This window comes from Lactuca virosa, chromosome 2 (assembly GCF_052849685.1).
Source record: "Lactuca virosa cultivar CGN04683 chromosome 2, Lactuca_virosa_CGN04683_v6, whole genome shotgun sequence".
In the NCBI taxonomy this organism is placed as follows: domain Eukaryota; kingdom Viridiplantae; phylum Streptophyta; class Magnoliopsida; order Asterales; family Asteraceae; genus Lactuca; species Lactuca virosa.
In genome coordinates, this window is record NC_136427.1 from 286,963,756 (window position 1) to 286,979,880 (window position 16,125).

General features: G+C 38.1%; 1 protein-coding gene across 1 annotated transcript; it reads left to right on the plus strand.

Moving 5' to 3' along the window:
• The first annotated feature begins 11,855 nt into the window (after positions 1-11,855).
• Positions 11,856-13,653, plus strand: LOC145161327 (uncharacterized). Its single transcript, XM_079080828.1, has 2 exons — positions 11,856-11,962; positions 12,314-13,653. Exons 1-2 carry the CDS (start codon positions 11,942-11,944, stop codon positions 13,439-13,441), a joined length of 1,149 nt encoding a protein of 382 aa, XP_078936954.1. The 5' UTR covers positions 11,856-11,941; the 3' UTR covers positions 13,442-13,653.
• The last annotated feature ends 2,472 nt before the right edge of the window (positions 13,654-16,125 follow it).

Below are 16,125 nucleotides of genomic sequence, written 5' to 3' on the forward strand. Positions count from 1 at the left end.
TGATTGTCACAAAATAATGCACAATCATCTTGTTCTTTGCCAAGTTCGTTGAGAAAATTCTTCAACCATATAAGCTCTTTGCTTGCTTCAGCAACTGCCATATACTCTGCTTCTGTGGTTGAAAGGGCAACACTTTTCTGTAGTTTGGACATCCAAATTACTGCAGTGCCGCCCACTGTAAAGACATACCATGTGGTGCTTTTGTATGAATCTTTACAACCACCAAGATCTGCATCTGCATAACCATTCAGAACTACGTCTTTTCCCTTAAAATTTAATGCCGTCTTTGAAGTCCCTTTAAGTATCTCAACAACCATTTAACTGCTTCCCAATGTTCTCTTCCTGGATTGGACATGAATCTACTAACAACTCCCACTGCATGAGCTATATCTGGTCTCGTGCATACCATTGCATACATGAGGCTACCAAATGCGGATGCATAAGGAACTTTAGCCATTTCTTTCTTGTCTTCATCTGATCTGGGTGACTGAGCTTTAGAAAGCTTAAAGTGACTTCCCAAAGGTGTGCTTCTGATCTTGGCATCTTTAAGGCTGAATTTCTCTAATACTTTCTCAAGGTACTTTTCTTGAGATAGTGTTAAAGAACCATCTTTGTTTCTGAATATACTCATCCCGAGTATTTGCTTTGCAGCTCCCAAGTCTTTCATTTCGAACTCTTCAGACATCTGTTTCTTCAACTTCTTGATCTCTGACATGTCTGAACCGGCAATCAACATATCATCTACATAGAGTAGTAGAATGATATAAGAACCCTTAAACTTCTTGATGTAACAACAATGATCATTGTCACATCTCTTGTAACCAACTTTTCTCATGAAGTTATCGAACTTCAAATACCATTGTCTGGGTGCTTGTTTCAGACCATACAAACTCTTCTTCAATTTACACACCAAGTTTCCTTTGCCTTTATCCTGAAAACCCTCTGGTTGTGTCATGTAAATGTCTTCATCTAGGTCACCGTGTAGAAAAGCTGTCTTGACATCTAGTTGCTCTAGATGCAAACTTTCTGCTGCTACAATACTGAGAACAAGTCTGATAGTGGTCATCTTCACTACTGGGGAGAATATTTCATTGAAATCAATTCCTTCTTTCTGTTGAAAGCCCTTGACTACTAATCTTGCTTTGTACCGTTTGGTACCATCATGTTCATCCTTGACCCTGAAAACCCATTTATTCTGAAGAGCCTTCTTCCCAACTGGAAGCTTTGTTAAGTGCCATGTGTTGTTCTTCTCAAGCGACTTCATTTCATCTTTCATTGCTAGCTCCCACTGCAATGAATCTTTCAACCCTATAGCTTCAGAGTAACACTGGGGTTCACCGTTTTCTGTCAAAAGAATGTAGTTGACAGATGGTAAGTATTTGTTTGGTGGTCTTGTGACTCTGGAAGATCTTCTTAGTTGAACTTGAGGTGTGACTGGGGACTCTGGAGTTGGAGGACTAGTTTCTTCATCTTCAGAATCATTACTGGAATTATCCCCTGAGCTCCCACTGTCAGTTGAATCATCCCCGGATTCAGGGATTTCGACTGGAGCTTCTTTCTTCTTTTCAACACCTTCAAACTCAACATACTCCTTCTGATCTTCTGGACTTTTGTTGTTTCTGTCTTTGTATAACTCGGCTTCGTTAAAGGTGACATTCTTACTTCGGATTATCTTTCTGCTCTCACTATCCCAAAGCCTGAAACCCATTTCATCTGACCCATAACCAATGAATGTACACTTCTTGGTCTTTGAATCAAGTTTATCCCTGTCACCATCTTTTAACAAACTGTAAGCAGTACAACCAAAGACTTTCAGGTGTTTGAGACTTACTTCCTTCCCTTGCCACATTTCTTCTGGTAATTTAAAATCCAAGGGAACACACGGTGAACGGTTGATCAAGTAGGCTGCAGTATTAACTGCATCAGCCCAAAATGTCTTAGGTAAACCAGAATTCAACCTCATGCTTCTAGCCCTTTCATTCAGAGTTCTATTCATTCTTTCAGCTACACCATTCTGCTGAGGGGTTCCTGGGACCGTCTTGATCATCTTTATCCCTTGCTTGGCACAATAGTCAACAAACTCCTTGCTTATGTATTCACCACCATTATCCGACTTCAGGCATTTTACCTTCAAATCAGTTTCATTTTCAACAGCAGATTTCCATATCTTAAAAGTATCAAATACATCAGATTTATTTTTAAGAAAATAGACCCATACCTTGCGTGTTGAATCATCGATAAAGGTTACATAGTAGTTTTTGCCTCCTAGAGATGAAACTGGTGTTGGTCCAAATACATCCGAGTGAACAAGCTCCAACTTCTGAGCTTTCGGTGTCTTCCCCGTTTTTACAAAAGTAACCCGCTTTTGTTTCCCGAGAACACAAGATTCACAAAATTCAGTTTCGACTTTCTTCAAGTCTGGAAACTTTCCTTTCTGAGCCAACATCTTCAATCCCTTATCGCTCATGTGTCCGAGTCGTTGGTGCCATAAATTAGATGGACTCGGATTGGTGGTTACTGCATGAACACCATCACCAGGTATCTCTACCATGTATAGAGTGCCTTTCTTCTTTCCTTTGGCAATCACCAAGTTGCCTTTGATCACTTTCCATTGTCCACCCCCAAAGTGAACATTAAACCCTTCATCATCCAATTTTCCAACTGAAATCAAACTTTCTCCTTAAGTTTGGGATAACCCTGACATCTTTCAATGTCCAGTTGGTTCCCATGGAGGTCTCCAAATCTACGTCCCCAATACCCGTAACATCAAGCACTTGATCATCGGCCAAACGAACTTTGCCAAGATCACCTGTTTGTAGGTTCTTGACCATATCTGGGCATGAGACGACATGGAAAGAAGCACCCGAATCCATAATCCAGGATTCCACTGAATTCTCAACACAGCATATGAGAAAATCTCCCGATTCTTCAGAGGATACATTGTTTACTTCTTTCTTTTCAGCTGGTAGTTTTGGGCATTGGCTTCTAAAGTGACCCTTTTCTTTGCAATTCCAACATTCAATATCTTTTCGGTTCTTGGACTGCCCCCTTTTTCTGGACTTTGATCTGCCTCGACTACGTCCTCTTTCGTTTCTTCTTCCTCTACTTTCTGTATGCAATAAAGAACTAGAACTAGAACTAGAAGTCTCACCATTGCTTCTCCGTCTGATATCTTCATTTACAATCAAGTCACGAATACTCTCGAAAGTGAGTTTAATAGTGCCGGATGCACTACTAACAGCTGTGACGGTGCCTGACCAACTATCGGACAAAGATGATAAAAGGAGGAGCGCTTGTACTTCATCTTCAAACTTTATTGCAACTGAGGCTAAACGAGAGATAATCGAGTTAAACTCGTTTATGTGAGCGGTAACTGACATGCCTTCCTTCATTTTGGTGTTAACCAATTGTTTGATGAGGAACACTTTGTTGGAAGCGGACGGCTTCTCGTACATGTTGGACAAAGCCTTAAATACTCCATAAGTAGTTGTTTCATTAACAATGTTATACGCAACACTCTTTGCCAATGAAAGCCTAACTACACCCAAGGCTTGTCGATCCAACAACTTCCATTCTTCATCATACATGTCATCCGGTTGTTCGCCCAACATAGGCAAATGCAAACTTTTCTGATACAACATATCTTCAATTTGCATCTTCCAAAATCCATAATCGGTTCCATCAAACTTGTCAATTTTGATTTTACCATCTTCTGCCATTTTTGCAATTTTCTGAAAGAATAGGGACCTGTCTTGCAATTTTCTGAAACTTCAGGACCTGTCTTGCAATTTTCTGGAACTTCAGGACCGGTCTTTGCAATTTTCTGAAACTTCAGGGACCAAATCTGAGTTTTTCAAATTCTGCTACAGTAACGCTACAGTGACGCTACATTGACGCTACATTGTCGCTACAGTGTCGTCTTCTCCGGCAAGTCTCCGGCGTACAGTGTCGTCTTCTCCGGCAAGGCTCCGGCGTACAGTGTCGTCTTCCGGCAAGGCTCCGGCGCTACAGTGTCGTCTTCTCCGGCGAACTGGTTTTCCCGGTCACTATTCCGTCGAACCTTTGACCGGCGATTTGGACGTCTTCCGGTGGTCGAAAAATTCAGAAAAAAATATTTTCGGAATCTTCGGAACGAGACCTTTCCAACGGTATACACCAAAATCGTTTTTGACGAAAACAAATTTCGACCAAAAAACTGAAAATCACCTTCTGGAGCTAAACCAACGCTCTGATACCACTTGTTAGGATCGAGACACTTAACACACGACTCTAAACACACACACAGCTCACGAAAAACAAGAACACAAGGATTTAAGGTGGTTCGGTCTATTTCTGACCTACGTCCACACGAGGGTAACTTGGAGTTTATATTTCTTGGTGCTAATCTGCACTCTTTCTTTGTTACACTAGATACAAGTGTTACAAATACAGAATAATCTCTTATATAGAGATGGAAATCAGAAGTAGTCAAAAAACACAATTGGGTCTTCATTCAACAATTGTGGCTTCACAACTTCACATTGTTCCTGCCATTTTTGACCAGCTTTTCTGTGGATTCACACTCAACATTTCTGTGGATTCATACTCAACACAGACAGGGACTTAAAACAAAATTTTGAAGATAAGAAACAGACTAATATAAGAGCTATTATATGAATTGAATTCCAACAAAACATTTTTACCATAATTGGTGGAATCTGTGCAAGTGCTCTTAAGACGGTTTTCTGACTTTTTTGATCTAGATCTTTATAAAATCCAAAAAAATAAAATGTTCTCGGTATAAATCAAAGATTTTTTTTTTTTTTTTATCAAACTTTATTAATTAACTCCCTCTAATCCCTTTCGTATCTTTTAATTGGCTAAGAGTAGTAGCTTTCAACACAATGGCGTTCTCATCAAATATTTTCACAAAATGTTAAAAGTCAACTTAGAAAATGAAAGGTGACATGTATTCCGACCCCTCTTTCGTTGTGTAATAATAAAAGAGCCATGTTTCCACATTAAATTCCAAAATTTGTTTAAGAAAGAAGCCTACCAGCTAGTATTCTAGCCCCTCATTTGGGTTTAGAATAGTGAAAGAACTATTTTCCACATAAAACTCCAAAATTTGCCAAAAACTTCTTTTTTTTGTTTGCTTGTCGCCTTGCATTTTGGTCACCCAAGTTGTGCCAAGCCACCACAAAGCCTGCTATTCCCCAAGACAAAGAATGCACTTGTATTGGTAAACAGTCCAATCAGTGGTATTTCACTTTCAAAACCATTAAAGGATACGTAACACATACTTTAATAAGAGAAATCGTTCCAGGAATCAAGGAATTTGTCCCGATAAATTATTATGAGAGAGATTTAGTGCCTCAATTCCTCTCATGGAACTTAACGACAGTGGTACCGTATAGTTTGCCTTTGAGGGATAAGAGTAAAAAGCTAGTGCAAATACCAAGGCACTAAGAACTTTACCTGATAAATTATTATCACATAAATAAGGTATATATGATTACATTTATTTATTTATTTATTACGGAAATGTTGAATATTGAACAAGTGTTAAAATCGGTAACGTTGAATATTTGTTTCAAACACGTAAAAATGGGGTTTTAGGTCAACGGTTCAACCAATTTTTTGGTAAACCGGCCGGTTAAATTCATGTCTTAAATAGGAAAAAACATGCTTGTGGTTGATCCTCTCTCTTCACCAAGAAGCGGTCCTGGTTTGATCCTCTCTCTTCACCAAGAAGCGGTGCTGGATCGACCTCGTTTCTAAAACCTTGTTAAGAATAGAGATGAAGTCTTACTCATTTATTTATGTTATTCGTTAGTTAAAAAATAATTAAAATAATTAAAAAAAACAAAGAAATAAGGGAAAGAGAGGTTGCATAAGGACGTGCCTAGGCCGAAGGCCCGTACAAGCTTGGTCGGTCGCAAGCCAATCCAATACATGCCTTGACTGAAGTCCCAAGCCTTATGTGCACCTCTACCGCCCTACTCAAAATTCTCCACGATAAATATAAATAAAGCATGCAACACGTGTGGACCGACATCCGCTTATAAATCATTAAATTTCATGCTATCATAAAATAGAACCACATCCTCTAAGTAAATAGAGGTGCCGAGACTAATCTTTGGGAATACACATGTCAGGAAGGACAATCTAATGGTATCAAGTATTGGAATCTGCTCGAATCTAAATTTTGTAATACGACAATACCCCTCGTCTGAAAGAGAGACAATAACCTCTTATATCAAATAATAATACATGCTCCTCCGCGACCATGATGGGATCCAAAAAGACCTCATGTAGGAGCACAATGGATATACACATCACAATCTAAGACCTACGAAGAGGATCTTCACTCTGAGAAGCTTGTTTCTGGGTACTGGGAAATAACCTTTGTAGAAACATCAAACAACCTATTATGTGCAACAAAGGCAAGATACGAGAGAAAAACTAGATTCTGCGGGATGGATATTAGCTTCGTAGTGCGAAGATCTATTTGCAATGCCCATACCGAGAAATTGATCGTAATTCGCACTTCAAAGCCCATACTCTTCTTGCAAACCCATTTAACGCTACAAAATTCTAGATCGACACGATATCCAAGTATTCAAACCATGACATGATATCCAAGTATTCAAACCATAATGACCTATTATATGCTATAAACAATCAAATATAATCAAAACCATGTTGAAATGATCTCACCGGCGATGAGTCTAAAACGTAAATCCATATAGTTCACTATTTAAATGAAATTGATAGAAAACGATAAAAAATAAAAAATAAAAATAAAAAATGTGGGTCTGGATCAGTCGATTCGTATATACAATTTTTTTAATTTTTTTTTAAATTTAATTTGTAGTGAGCTATTCATATTGGATTATAATTTGAAAAATATTGGGCTATTAAAATGTAGAATATGAGTTGTATTTGATTTTTTCTTGCCAAAGATATTAGGGTAGTTCACCACAATTATTTTAGGTAAGTCACATATTTAATAATATATAACTTGTTACACATATGAAAAACATAGGTGGGTCAAATGACCCACCTCTGGTTATATACATTTGTCATTGGATCTCACACAACCTATTTGGGCTTTGTAGTGAAAGGTCCATTTCGTAATATGTGTATAGACAAACAACATCCTTACATTACAAAACCCAAATTAGTTTTGTCAAATCATTCCTATGCTAATAAAATTCTAGATCTACATATCCCCATTTCGTAATATGTGTACAGACAAACAACATCCTTACATTACAAAACCTAAATTGGTTTTGTAAAATCGTTCCTATGCTAATAAAATTCTAGATCTACACCATATCCAAGTATTATATATCCAAGTATTATATGTGAATGTAAACCATATAAAGAAGAAAAACTTACTTGAATATATCTATTTCCATCTTCAATCATTTTTGAGTTGGTAATGTCTCTTAGTATATTATGAAATAAAAGTGAAAATCAATGTTTTAAAATTCAGTTTTTTATTTGAAGCGATCTAATGACCGGTTTCCTGTTCTACTGTTGATCACCGGTTCAACTGTCGGTGATCTACATCCGGCAGTGATGTGCGTCGGTCTTCGAGTTGTGTACACTTCGGATACTCCTGATTGAGCGAGTTGTTCAAATTTAGTTGCAAATATATTATTTTTTAAAAGGGCTAAGTGAAATCCAACTATTTAAATCCAATAAATCGGCAAAACGGTTTTTTACCGGTTTCACATACCTATTCAACCCGGTTTTTGAAGAAATCGCCCGATTCAAATCGATCTAGAACATAGCATATAATCGGTTGTTGTTGAATCGCTCCCGTCCCCGGTTTCCCGTCTGACTAGTTCACATCGGTTTTTAAAACACCGGTGCAAACATTAAGTCGAATTATTTTTTTAAATACTAGGGACCAGAAAAATACCATAGGACCACATCTTGACGATTTCACATGAGGCGAAATGAGTAATTATCTATGGAATATGGTCAATGGTGGACACATGAATATTTAGCGGTAGTAGCACCAAAAAAAACTCAAATCAAATATAATAACATAGACCTGGAAATCGGGTTCATGTCAGATTGAGTCGAGATACGACAAAGCCATGAAACCCGCCAAACTCATACGCACTCAAACCGAAAAAAGCTTTTACTAAAAAAATTAGTTTCAGAAACATTAAAGAAAATCAAACTTTAAACCAAGTATTTTAGGTTTGATAAATTTTGTAACTTGAACATTCAAAAGACAACCTACAAAAAAAGAACCACTAATGTCGGAGGGAGTAGTGTCACACTTGCAATAGTCCACCTAGGTGCCAACTAGGATTTGTCACACTACCTCAATTTTTTGCCATTTACAAGGCGTGAGTTGTCATTGTAACATCCCAAAAATCATGACCAAAATTTTCATTTTTGATATAACGGTTCACAAAACAATTTATAGAAAACATCATCAAGTTATTTCATTTCATAAAAACCATAGATCATATGTCTCAAAAGCATGTCATAATATAGTAACGATGTTAGAGTAAAAATCCCAATAATCTCATATGCGGAAAATCGTGTATATGCACTGCTACCGTGCCGGCTCCTTTCCCTTCGAAGAGGAAGTACCTGAAACCAAAACTGAAAACCGTAAGCACAAAGCTTAGTGAGTCTCCCCATCGTACCACATACCATACATAACACATACTGTCTAACATATCCGGGTACTAGCTACCCCTTTAGTCTCTTTCAACTGGTAACATGCCTAGCATATCAGGGTGTTGGCCTACCCCTTCAGTCCTGTCGACCGGTATCTTGCCTAGCATATCAGGGTGCTGGCCTACCCCTTCGGTCCTGTCGACCGATATCTTGCCTAGCATATCCGGGTGCTGGCCTACCCCTTCGGTCCTGTCGACCGGTACCTCACTTAGCATATCAGGGTGCTGGCCTACCCCTTCGGTCCTTTCGACCGGTATCAGGGACTATTTCACCCCCTAATCCTACCACATAGCATCCTAGTGCATAAACATATAAGTCATATATTTCCTAGCTTATCCGGGTGCTGGCATACCCCTTCGGCCCTATTGACCGGTGCTGGGGTCTATCCTACCCCTCCTACGACTATCACATAACATCATAGCATACTAGCACATAAAGCATAACAGATAATGACATACAAGATAATTATCACAAAGACAATCATCTCTACTATAACTCTTACTAGTGGGCCGACATTTGTGCCTTCGACCTACTTCTACTGGAACGTAACTCACCTCAGATGTTGTGTAGTAGTTGTATCGTCCTCGGCTTTAAAATCAATCCACTCAACCTCCTACACATAAACATTCCATTCAATTACCCTTTTCATATTCATAACCCTTTGAGGGTCAATTTGGTCAAAGTCAACAGCTTGGTCAAAGTCAGCATTTTGGTCAAAGTCAACATCCTGGTTGACTCAACTCGCCGAGTTGGTCCAGCAACTCGTCGAGTTCCATAAATCAGATAACCTTGAAATCGCGATCCAACTTGTCGAGTTATCTTCCAACTCGACGGGTCTTTTCCCTGAAGCAGAATCGGGACATTTTTGGTCAACTCGTCGAGTGCTTCCTTGAACTCGACTAGTTCCTTAGTCTTCCCTATTCGGAGAGCCTTGACCAACTCACTGAGTCGTCTCCTAGACTTACTGGGCTGCTCCGAAGTCAGAAAAGTAGGGGTTACGATCCAACTCGCCGAGTTGCATGAGCAACTCGTCGAGTTCCTCTTAGTCCACACTCGTTCAGTCGATTCCAATCGATTCCAATGCTTCTAAATCCTAGATCTGGTCTCCTTAGGCTTGTATAGCACGTAAAGTTGCTAACTTTACGTCCATGCATGATGTTATGAAGCTAGAAACACCAAAACCAAGCTATAAGGGAGGTCTAGGACATGGAAAAGGGCCATAGCTTAATAAAGGTGGCAACTTTAAGCTTCATGAGCTCATATGTGCCCAGATTTGAAGTCATAACTCCATAATGCATTCAAATCCCGAGAATGACTTCAAATGGCCCAAAAATAACAAAAAACTATCCTAAATGAAGATCTAAGCGATAGAAAGCCAAGGTATAAGCTTTGTACCTCAAATGAGTCCAAAATAAAGCTTGCACTCTGGATCTACTGCCTCCCTCTTGAATCTCCAAGCCTTTCCTTCCTTCACAAGCTTCAAAACCACAAAGAATAGCTCAAACTCTTCAAAAACGGCTTAGGGTTTTCTTAGCTAGGGTTAGCTGAAAATTGTCACTTTGGCCCAAAAAGTTTGGACTGGCACCAGAGGTCCAAACTTTTCATTTTGTTGCGAGTTTGGTCCAATTTGGTTTTAACTTTTTTATAATGACAATTTTTACTTGATATTTTCTCTTTCGGTTTTTTTATTATAGAAATTAAAAAAAACTTTCTCTTTCTTTCTCTCTCTCTCTCTCTCTCTCTCTCTCTCTCTCTCTCTTATCCATCTTCTTCTTTTTCCTCAAGAACACTGAAGAATAGCTTCTGCAACCACCACCATTTGACCACCGTCTGCCACCACCACCATTCGACCACGTCCGCAACCTCTATCTCCATCTAAATCAGATCAGATGAAGACACACACAAAATCAGATTATGTGAAAACACACATACACACACATGAAATCTGATGAACACACACTGATCAGCACAAACATCCATCGATTTCTCAACAGATTCAACACAAACACACACACATATATTAAACACACACAAACTCGAAGAAGACCAACGAAAGATTAAACACACAAACCTTCGTCGGTGTAAGATTTGAGAAAGGGTTCGTAAAGAGATTGTGGTCGCCAAATATCAGTTGATGAGGTCGAGTTCAACGCCGCCACTTCTAGGGTTTCAGCTCGCCACCATTACAAACCCTAACATATTACACAGTCATTTCGGAGATGTTGGCGGTAAGGAGAAACACGATGGCCGGATAGATCTAAACTGAGAACGGCGACGAGGGGAAAAAATTATAAAGCCTAGCCGCCGCCACCGCCACCTTCAACCCCCTACTAGATCTTGATTCGTTGTGGCTATTAACGACGACCGGGTCGTAGAGTTTCACGAGGCGTGACGCCAGATATTCCTTTAATAGGAGGAGGAAGTCGTCGTCTAAGGAGGAGATCGGAGACCCATAACTCGATCTGATTTTGTCTTCTTGAATGTGTTCATCAGAAAACCCTTCATCATATCAGATTTCGTGTATGTGTTCTTGAGTGTGTGTGTTTGGAGAATAAACCTAAAAAATATGGAGTGTTTATGTATGTGTTCATGAATATGAATATGTGTTCTTGAGTTTCAATGTGTGTTCTTAGTGTGTTTGAGAGAGAGAGAGAGAGAGAGAGAGAGAGAGAGAGAGAGAGAGAGAGAGAGAGAGAGAGAGAGAGAGAGAGAGAGAGAGAGAGAGAGATTGAGAGAGAGAGAGAGAGAGAGAGAGAGTATTTTCCTTTTCTTTTTTCTTTTTAATTTCTATAATAAAAAAACTTAAAAAGAAAATATCAAGGGCAAAATAGTCATTAAAAAAATTTAAAACCAAAATTGATCAAACTCACAACAAAATGTAAAATTTGGACCTCCAGTGCTAGTCCAAACTTTTTTTAAATCAAAGTGATAATTTTCAGCTAACCACAAGGACCATTCGTGCAGCTTTGTCTTGTTTAAATTATAAAAGGTTCAAACAAAATTAAATATCATATGTAAACTGACCAATAATTTAAAAAAATATTTCAGATATATCATAAATTATGTAATTGTTAATAGCATTTTTTTGAAATATTATAGAAAAAAAGATTTTGTTTAAATAGAGGCTACTAGAATCGTGACGTCAGACATGACCAATAAGTAGTTCTCGAGTCCTAAAAAACCCTCTCAATTTCTGTCGATTACGCAACAAATAACTAAGTTCCATTATAATCGATTTCTGCACTTATAAATGGAAGCTACCGCCCTACAGGTTTTCTCTCATCTCAATTTAATTTGTGGGGATTCTTATGTACTTCTTTTGTTCTATGATAAGTCTTCATGAAATCTTTACGACGATCTGATCAATGGATGTTAGTTCTAATGACTAAATAGTTATAGATTCTAGATGTGATATAATTGCTAGTTTACAACAATTGAACTCCATTTTAGAATCTATGGTATACAAAGCTGAACAATTTGTGCCGGAAGTTGTGAATTTGACCCTGTTTTGTTCGGAAGATGTGTTTGACTCTGTTTTGGTCCTTCCTGAGAACGGTATACAATCGGACAAACTTAAATAGCTGTTTTTTCTTCTTTTTCTTTTTCATGTTGCTGCTTTCAGAAGTTGATGAAGATGACAATCGGAAAGTTCAGGAAAGAGTTTGAAGATGAACACATGACGAGAAATCAAAATAAGATCAACGGGGTTGTCTTTTTTCCAGATGACATCCTTTTGGATATCCTTAAAAGGCTTCCTGATGCTTTCCTTCGTTATAAGGCTAAGTATGTCTGTAGACGATGGTTCCATATAATCACCAACATGATCTTGCTAGACCATGCTTCTTTCATCCTCCAGAAGCCAACTGGAATCTACACAGCACGCCATGTGGACATAAGGGAAGAAAGACAAGGACTAGAAGTGAAAGAGCGGTATCTTCACATACCTTGCACAGGCAGGATAGAGTCATGGTGTAATGAGTTTCTTCTGATAAGGGATCTTGATAGAAAAGGATCTGTATATCTTTTTAATCTAATCACCAAGGAAGGATCATATCTACCTCTTTGTATATCCTGTGTGGGACGCTATTTTTGCCTATGTGGAGTGGCACTTTCTTTTGACGGATTGAAGAGAGTATACAAGGTCCTTCGTGTGTCTATGGGCCTACCAATGCAATGCGATATTCTTATTTTGAAAAAAGATATCGTCTCTTGTGTTTCCTCGAAGTGGAAAAACATCAAAGTCCCGGGTTATATGAGTCAAGGGATGTCTAGTTGGTGTCACCCGGTTTCAGTTCAAGGCAAGTACTTTCACTGGAGTGCTAATCTTTCTAAGTACCTGGTTTCCATGGATATGGTGAAGGAGAAATTTTTCCAATTGCAGCTACCTAAACGTTCTGGTGATCGTATGATAAACCTCTATTCTGTTTTTGAGATGGGTGGTTTCCTTACTCTCATTGGTGGAGTTTCTTTGGACAAAGTTTACATATGGAGTCTTAAAGATTTTCGGAGGATGGAGTGGGAGAAGTTGCAGTTAGTAACTTTCCCGGATCAGTACTTTAGAATATATCCCATTTCAACTGTGATAAGTAAGAGATATATTATCTTCAAGGATTCTGAATCAAGTAAAAGTATGTATAGTTATGATTTGAAATATGGAGTAGTTATTATTAAAGAGCTGAAAATCAACATTGAAAGTGATCTTTGTGTGGTTCATACATCAGCACCAAGTTTTATATTGTCAAGGGGGTAATACATGCTACTGATTTCAAAAAATACATGTAGCGAGTTTGAGAACTTAAAAGAGGAGGTATCACTTAAGTCCATATGTAAGATAATGGGATGTCATCCATTTGTACTAGTATTGTAGCCTTGATTATATGGCTTAATTGTTAGAAAATATGCAAAGTATATATATGTAAAGTGTAAACATAGATTTATTTTCTTAAAAGGCCATTGTGAAAATATTATGCGCTTACACACTTTCACTTAACAATTGCAGCCCCTAATTTTGCTATTTCACGTGGCTATGTGATTGTTTGGTTTTGTTTTCATTCCTGTGGATATGTTCTCCAAATAGCATAAACTTGGACGGAAGATGGTGGAATGGAATTGATAAAATAGCAGAATTAATTGAATCCGCGGTTTGAATGGGTTATGTGTGTTTTTTCCTTGGAACATGCTCTTTGTTAGATTGGCTATGCTTTGAATTTGTCCATGAGCATCTCTATATCGGAGAATCTGTTTAGTATTAGGATGTCTTCGAAATTGTTATCATATCTAATTGTTTTTACATTTCCTGCCATGGTGTTATGACAATTTACATGAAAATAGGTCGATTTGGTAATATTTTATTCTTAATTATATTAGCGGGATGTTCACAAATTTGACTACTTGTTAGACGAGGATTACACAAAATAACATATTTTTGCACATGACAAAAGTGATCACCAACTCCAAAAAGGATGTTTTGGACCCATTGATCTGACAGGTATCCATCTTTTTTGTGTGGTCTTTTTTTAATGGAAATCTGAAATGCGATACCCACATCTACAAATACCATTTCAAACTCTATAATTGAAGCAACATGGAATCATACGCAGAAGAGATTCAAAACTGAACATGTTTTTTTTAGTTTGTACATATTTGTTACAATTTATCGTGTTTAAATATTGAATATCGACTCCAAAATAAAATCCTTTGCCCAAAATCCAAAGACCTTCTCCGAAAAGGATTTTGTTTTCATTTCAAATAGGTAGTCAATGTGTATTCTCGGTAGTTAGGCATAAAAAGTCATGATCATGTGGTTTGGTAAGTAGTTGAGTAGTAGATTTAGTTTTCCAAAATGATAAACCAAGTGTGAAATCCAAAGAACATGCTCGAAAGGAAAACCATGTCTGAAATACAAGCAACTTCTCTTAAATGTATCACCCAATTTCTGTTTTAGCGACTTGATATGTTGTTATTTTAGCATAACCATGTGCATGGTGCTTTGTTGACAATGAAATGAAATCCATAACTTGGTGGAATAATAATTGGCAAGCCATAATCTTCCCCAACATGTGAAGCAATTTTTAAGCCTTCACGCTTCGATATATAGCTTGATGTCCCGATGTGGAAGAGGATCCATTGTTTTGTAATACATGTTTATATAAAGAGGCATGTACAAATCTACAACTCAACATAGATGAACTATATTTTGAGGTGCGTGTCTAATAGCTCTACTTTGGAAATGGGGGTTATTGTCTTATAACGAGCCAATGTTTTGTGGAATTTATTCAAAGTAACGAAGTGCATGAAGTGGTTGCTTCCATTCGTAAAAGTAACTAATGCGGTGAAGTTGAAAGACATAGATGTGGTTCTCCGGTTCTCACTTGATAAATTATCGAACGGGGAAGTGGTACAAGTGTGTCTAATATATATGTTAAATAACAATTCGAAGGGAGAGAGCCTCGTCTGCCGGTCAAGGATGAGAACCTTTGTAACATCCCTACATACACGTACCATAATATTTTCCATTTTGGGCATCATGACACGAAAACTTCTCAGGGTCACCGATCCTTAAATTTCTCCCTTGGGCCTCCTTAAGTTGAAAGCTATTATGGGATCTACTGCCTTTATAATTTTAAAACGCGTTTTGACTGGGAAAGTATCTACACTCCTTAGAAAGAATGCTTAATTCTCATTCTCAGTCGAGTGGGATCAGTGGGATCAGGTGCATGTAGGCACCCATATTCACCCCTTTACAAGGTTCAATGTCCTTGTTGAATACATCGAATCGTGTCCTAGCTTTGATATTATTTGTAACATCCCATATAGCAAATACCACAATATTATCCGCTTTGGGCCACCTGACACGAAAACTTCCCAAAGGTCACCCATCTTGAAATTTCTCCCATCCAGACCTCCTTAACTATAAATTTATCATGGGATCTGTTATCCTTACGAATTTAAAGTATGGTGTGATAGGGAAGGTATTCAAACCCCTTATAAGGAGTGCTTACTTTTCCTTGATCACGTGCAAGTAGCCACCCACCTACACCCACTTTACAGGGTTCAACGTCCCCGTCGAACACTTGAACTCGTGTTGTAGATTTGATATGACTTATAACATCTCCTATTGAAACGTCCCAAAAATTAAGACCAAAAAATTTCATTTTTAGTTATAATAAAACCATCAACCCAAACATATTTTTATAAAACCATAATAGAGTTAGAGTATAACCAAAACATCCAAATACATCAGAGTCAAATAAAACGCGGAACAATATGGTGTGTGCAATGCGGTCAACCCGAGCTCTTCCCCTTCGAACCAGAAGTACCTAAAACATAAACTGAAAATCGTAAGCACAAATCTTAGTGAGTTTACCAAAATGCCACATACCATACATATCAACATATAATGGGCCCCGCCTATCATCGAGCCCCGCTCGGAAC

Coding starts and splice junctions, on each gene's coding strand:
- LOC145161327 (XM_079080828.1), top strand. CDS start 11,942: ATGGAAGCTACCGCCCTACAG. Junction 11,963..12,313: donor TGGAAGCTACCGCCCTACAG/GTTTTCTCTCAT, acceptor TGCTGCTTTCAG/AAGTTGATGAAGATGACAAT.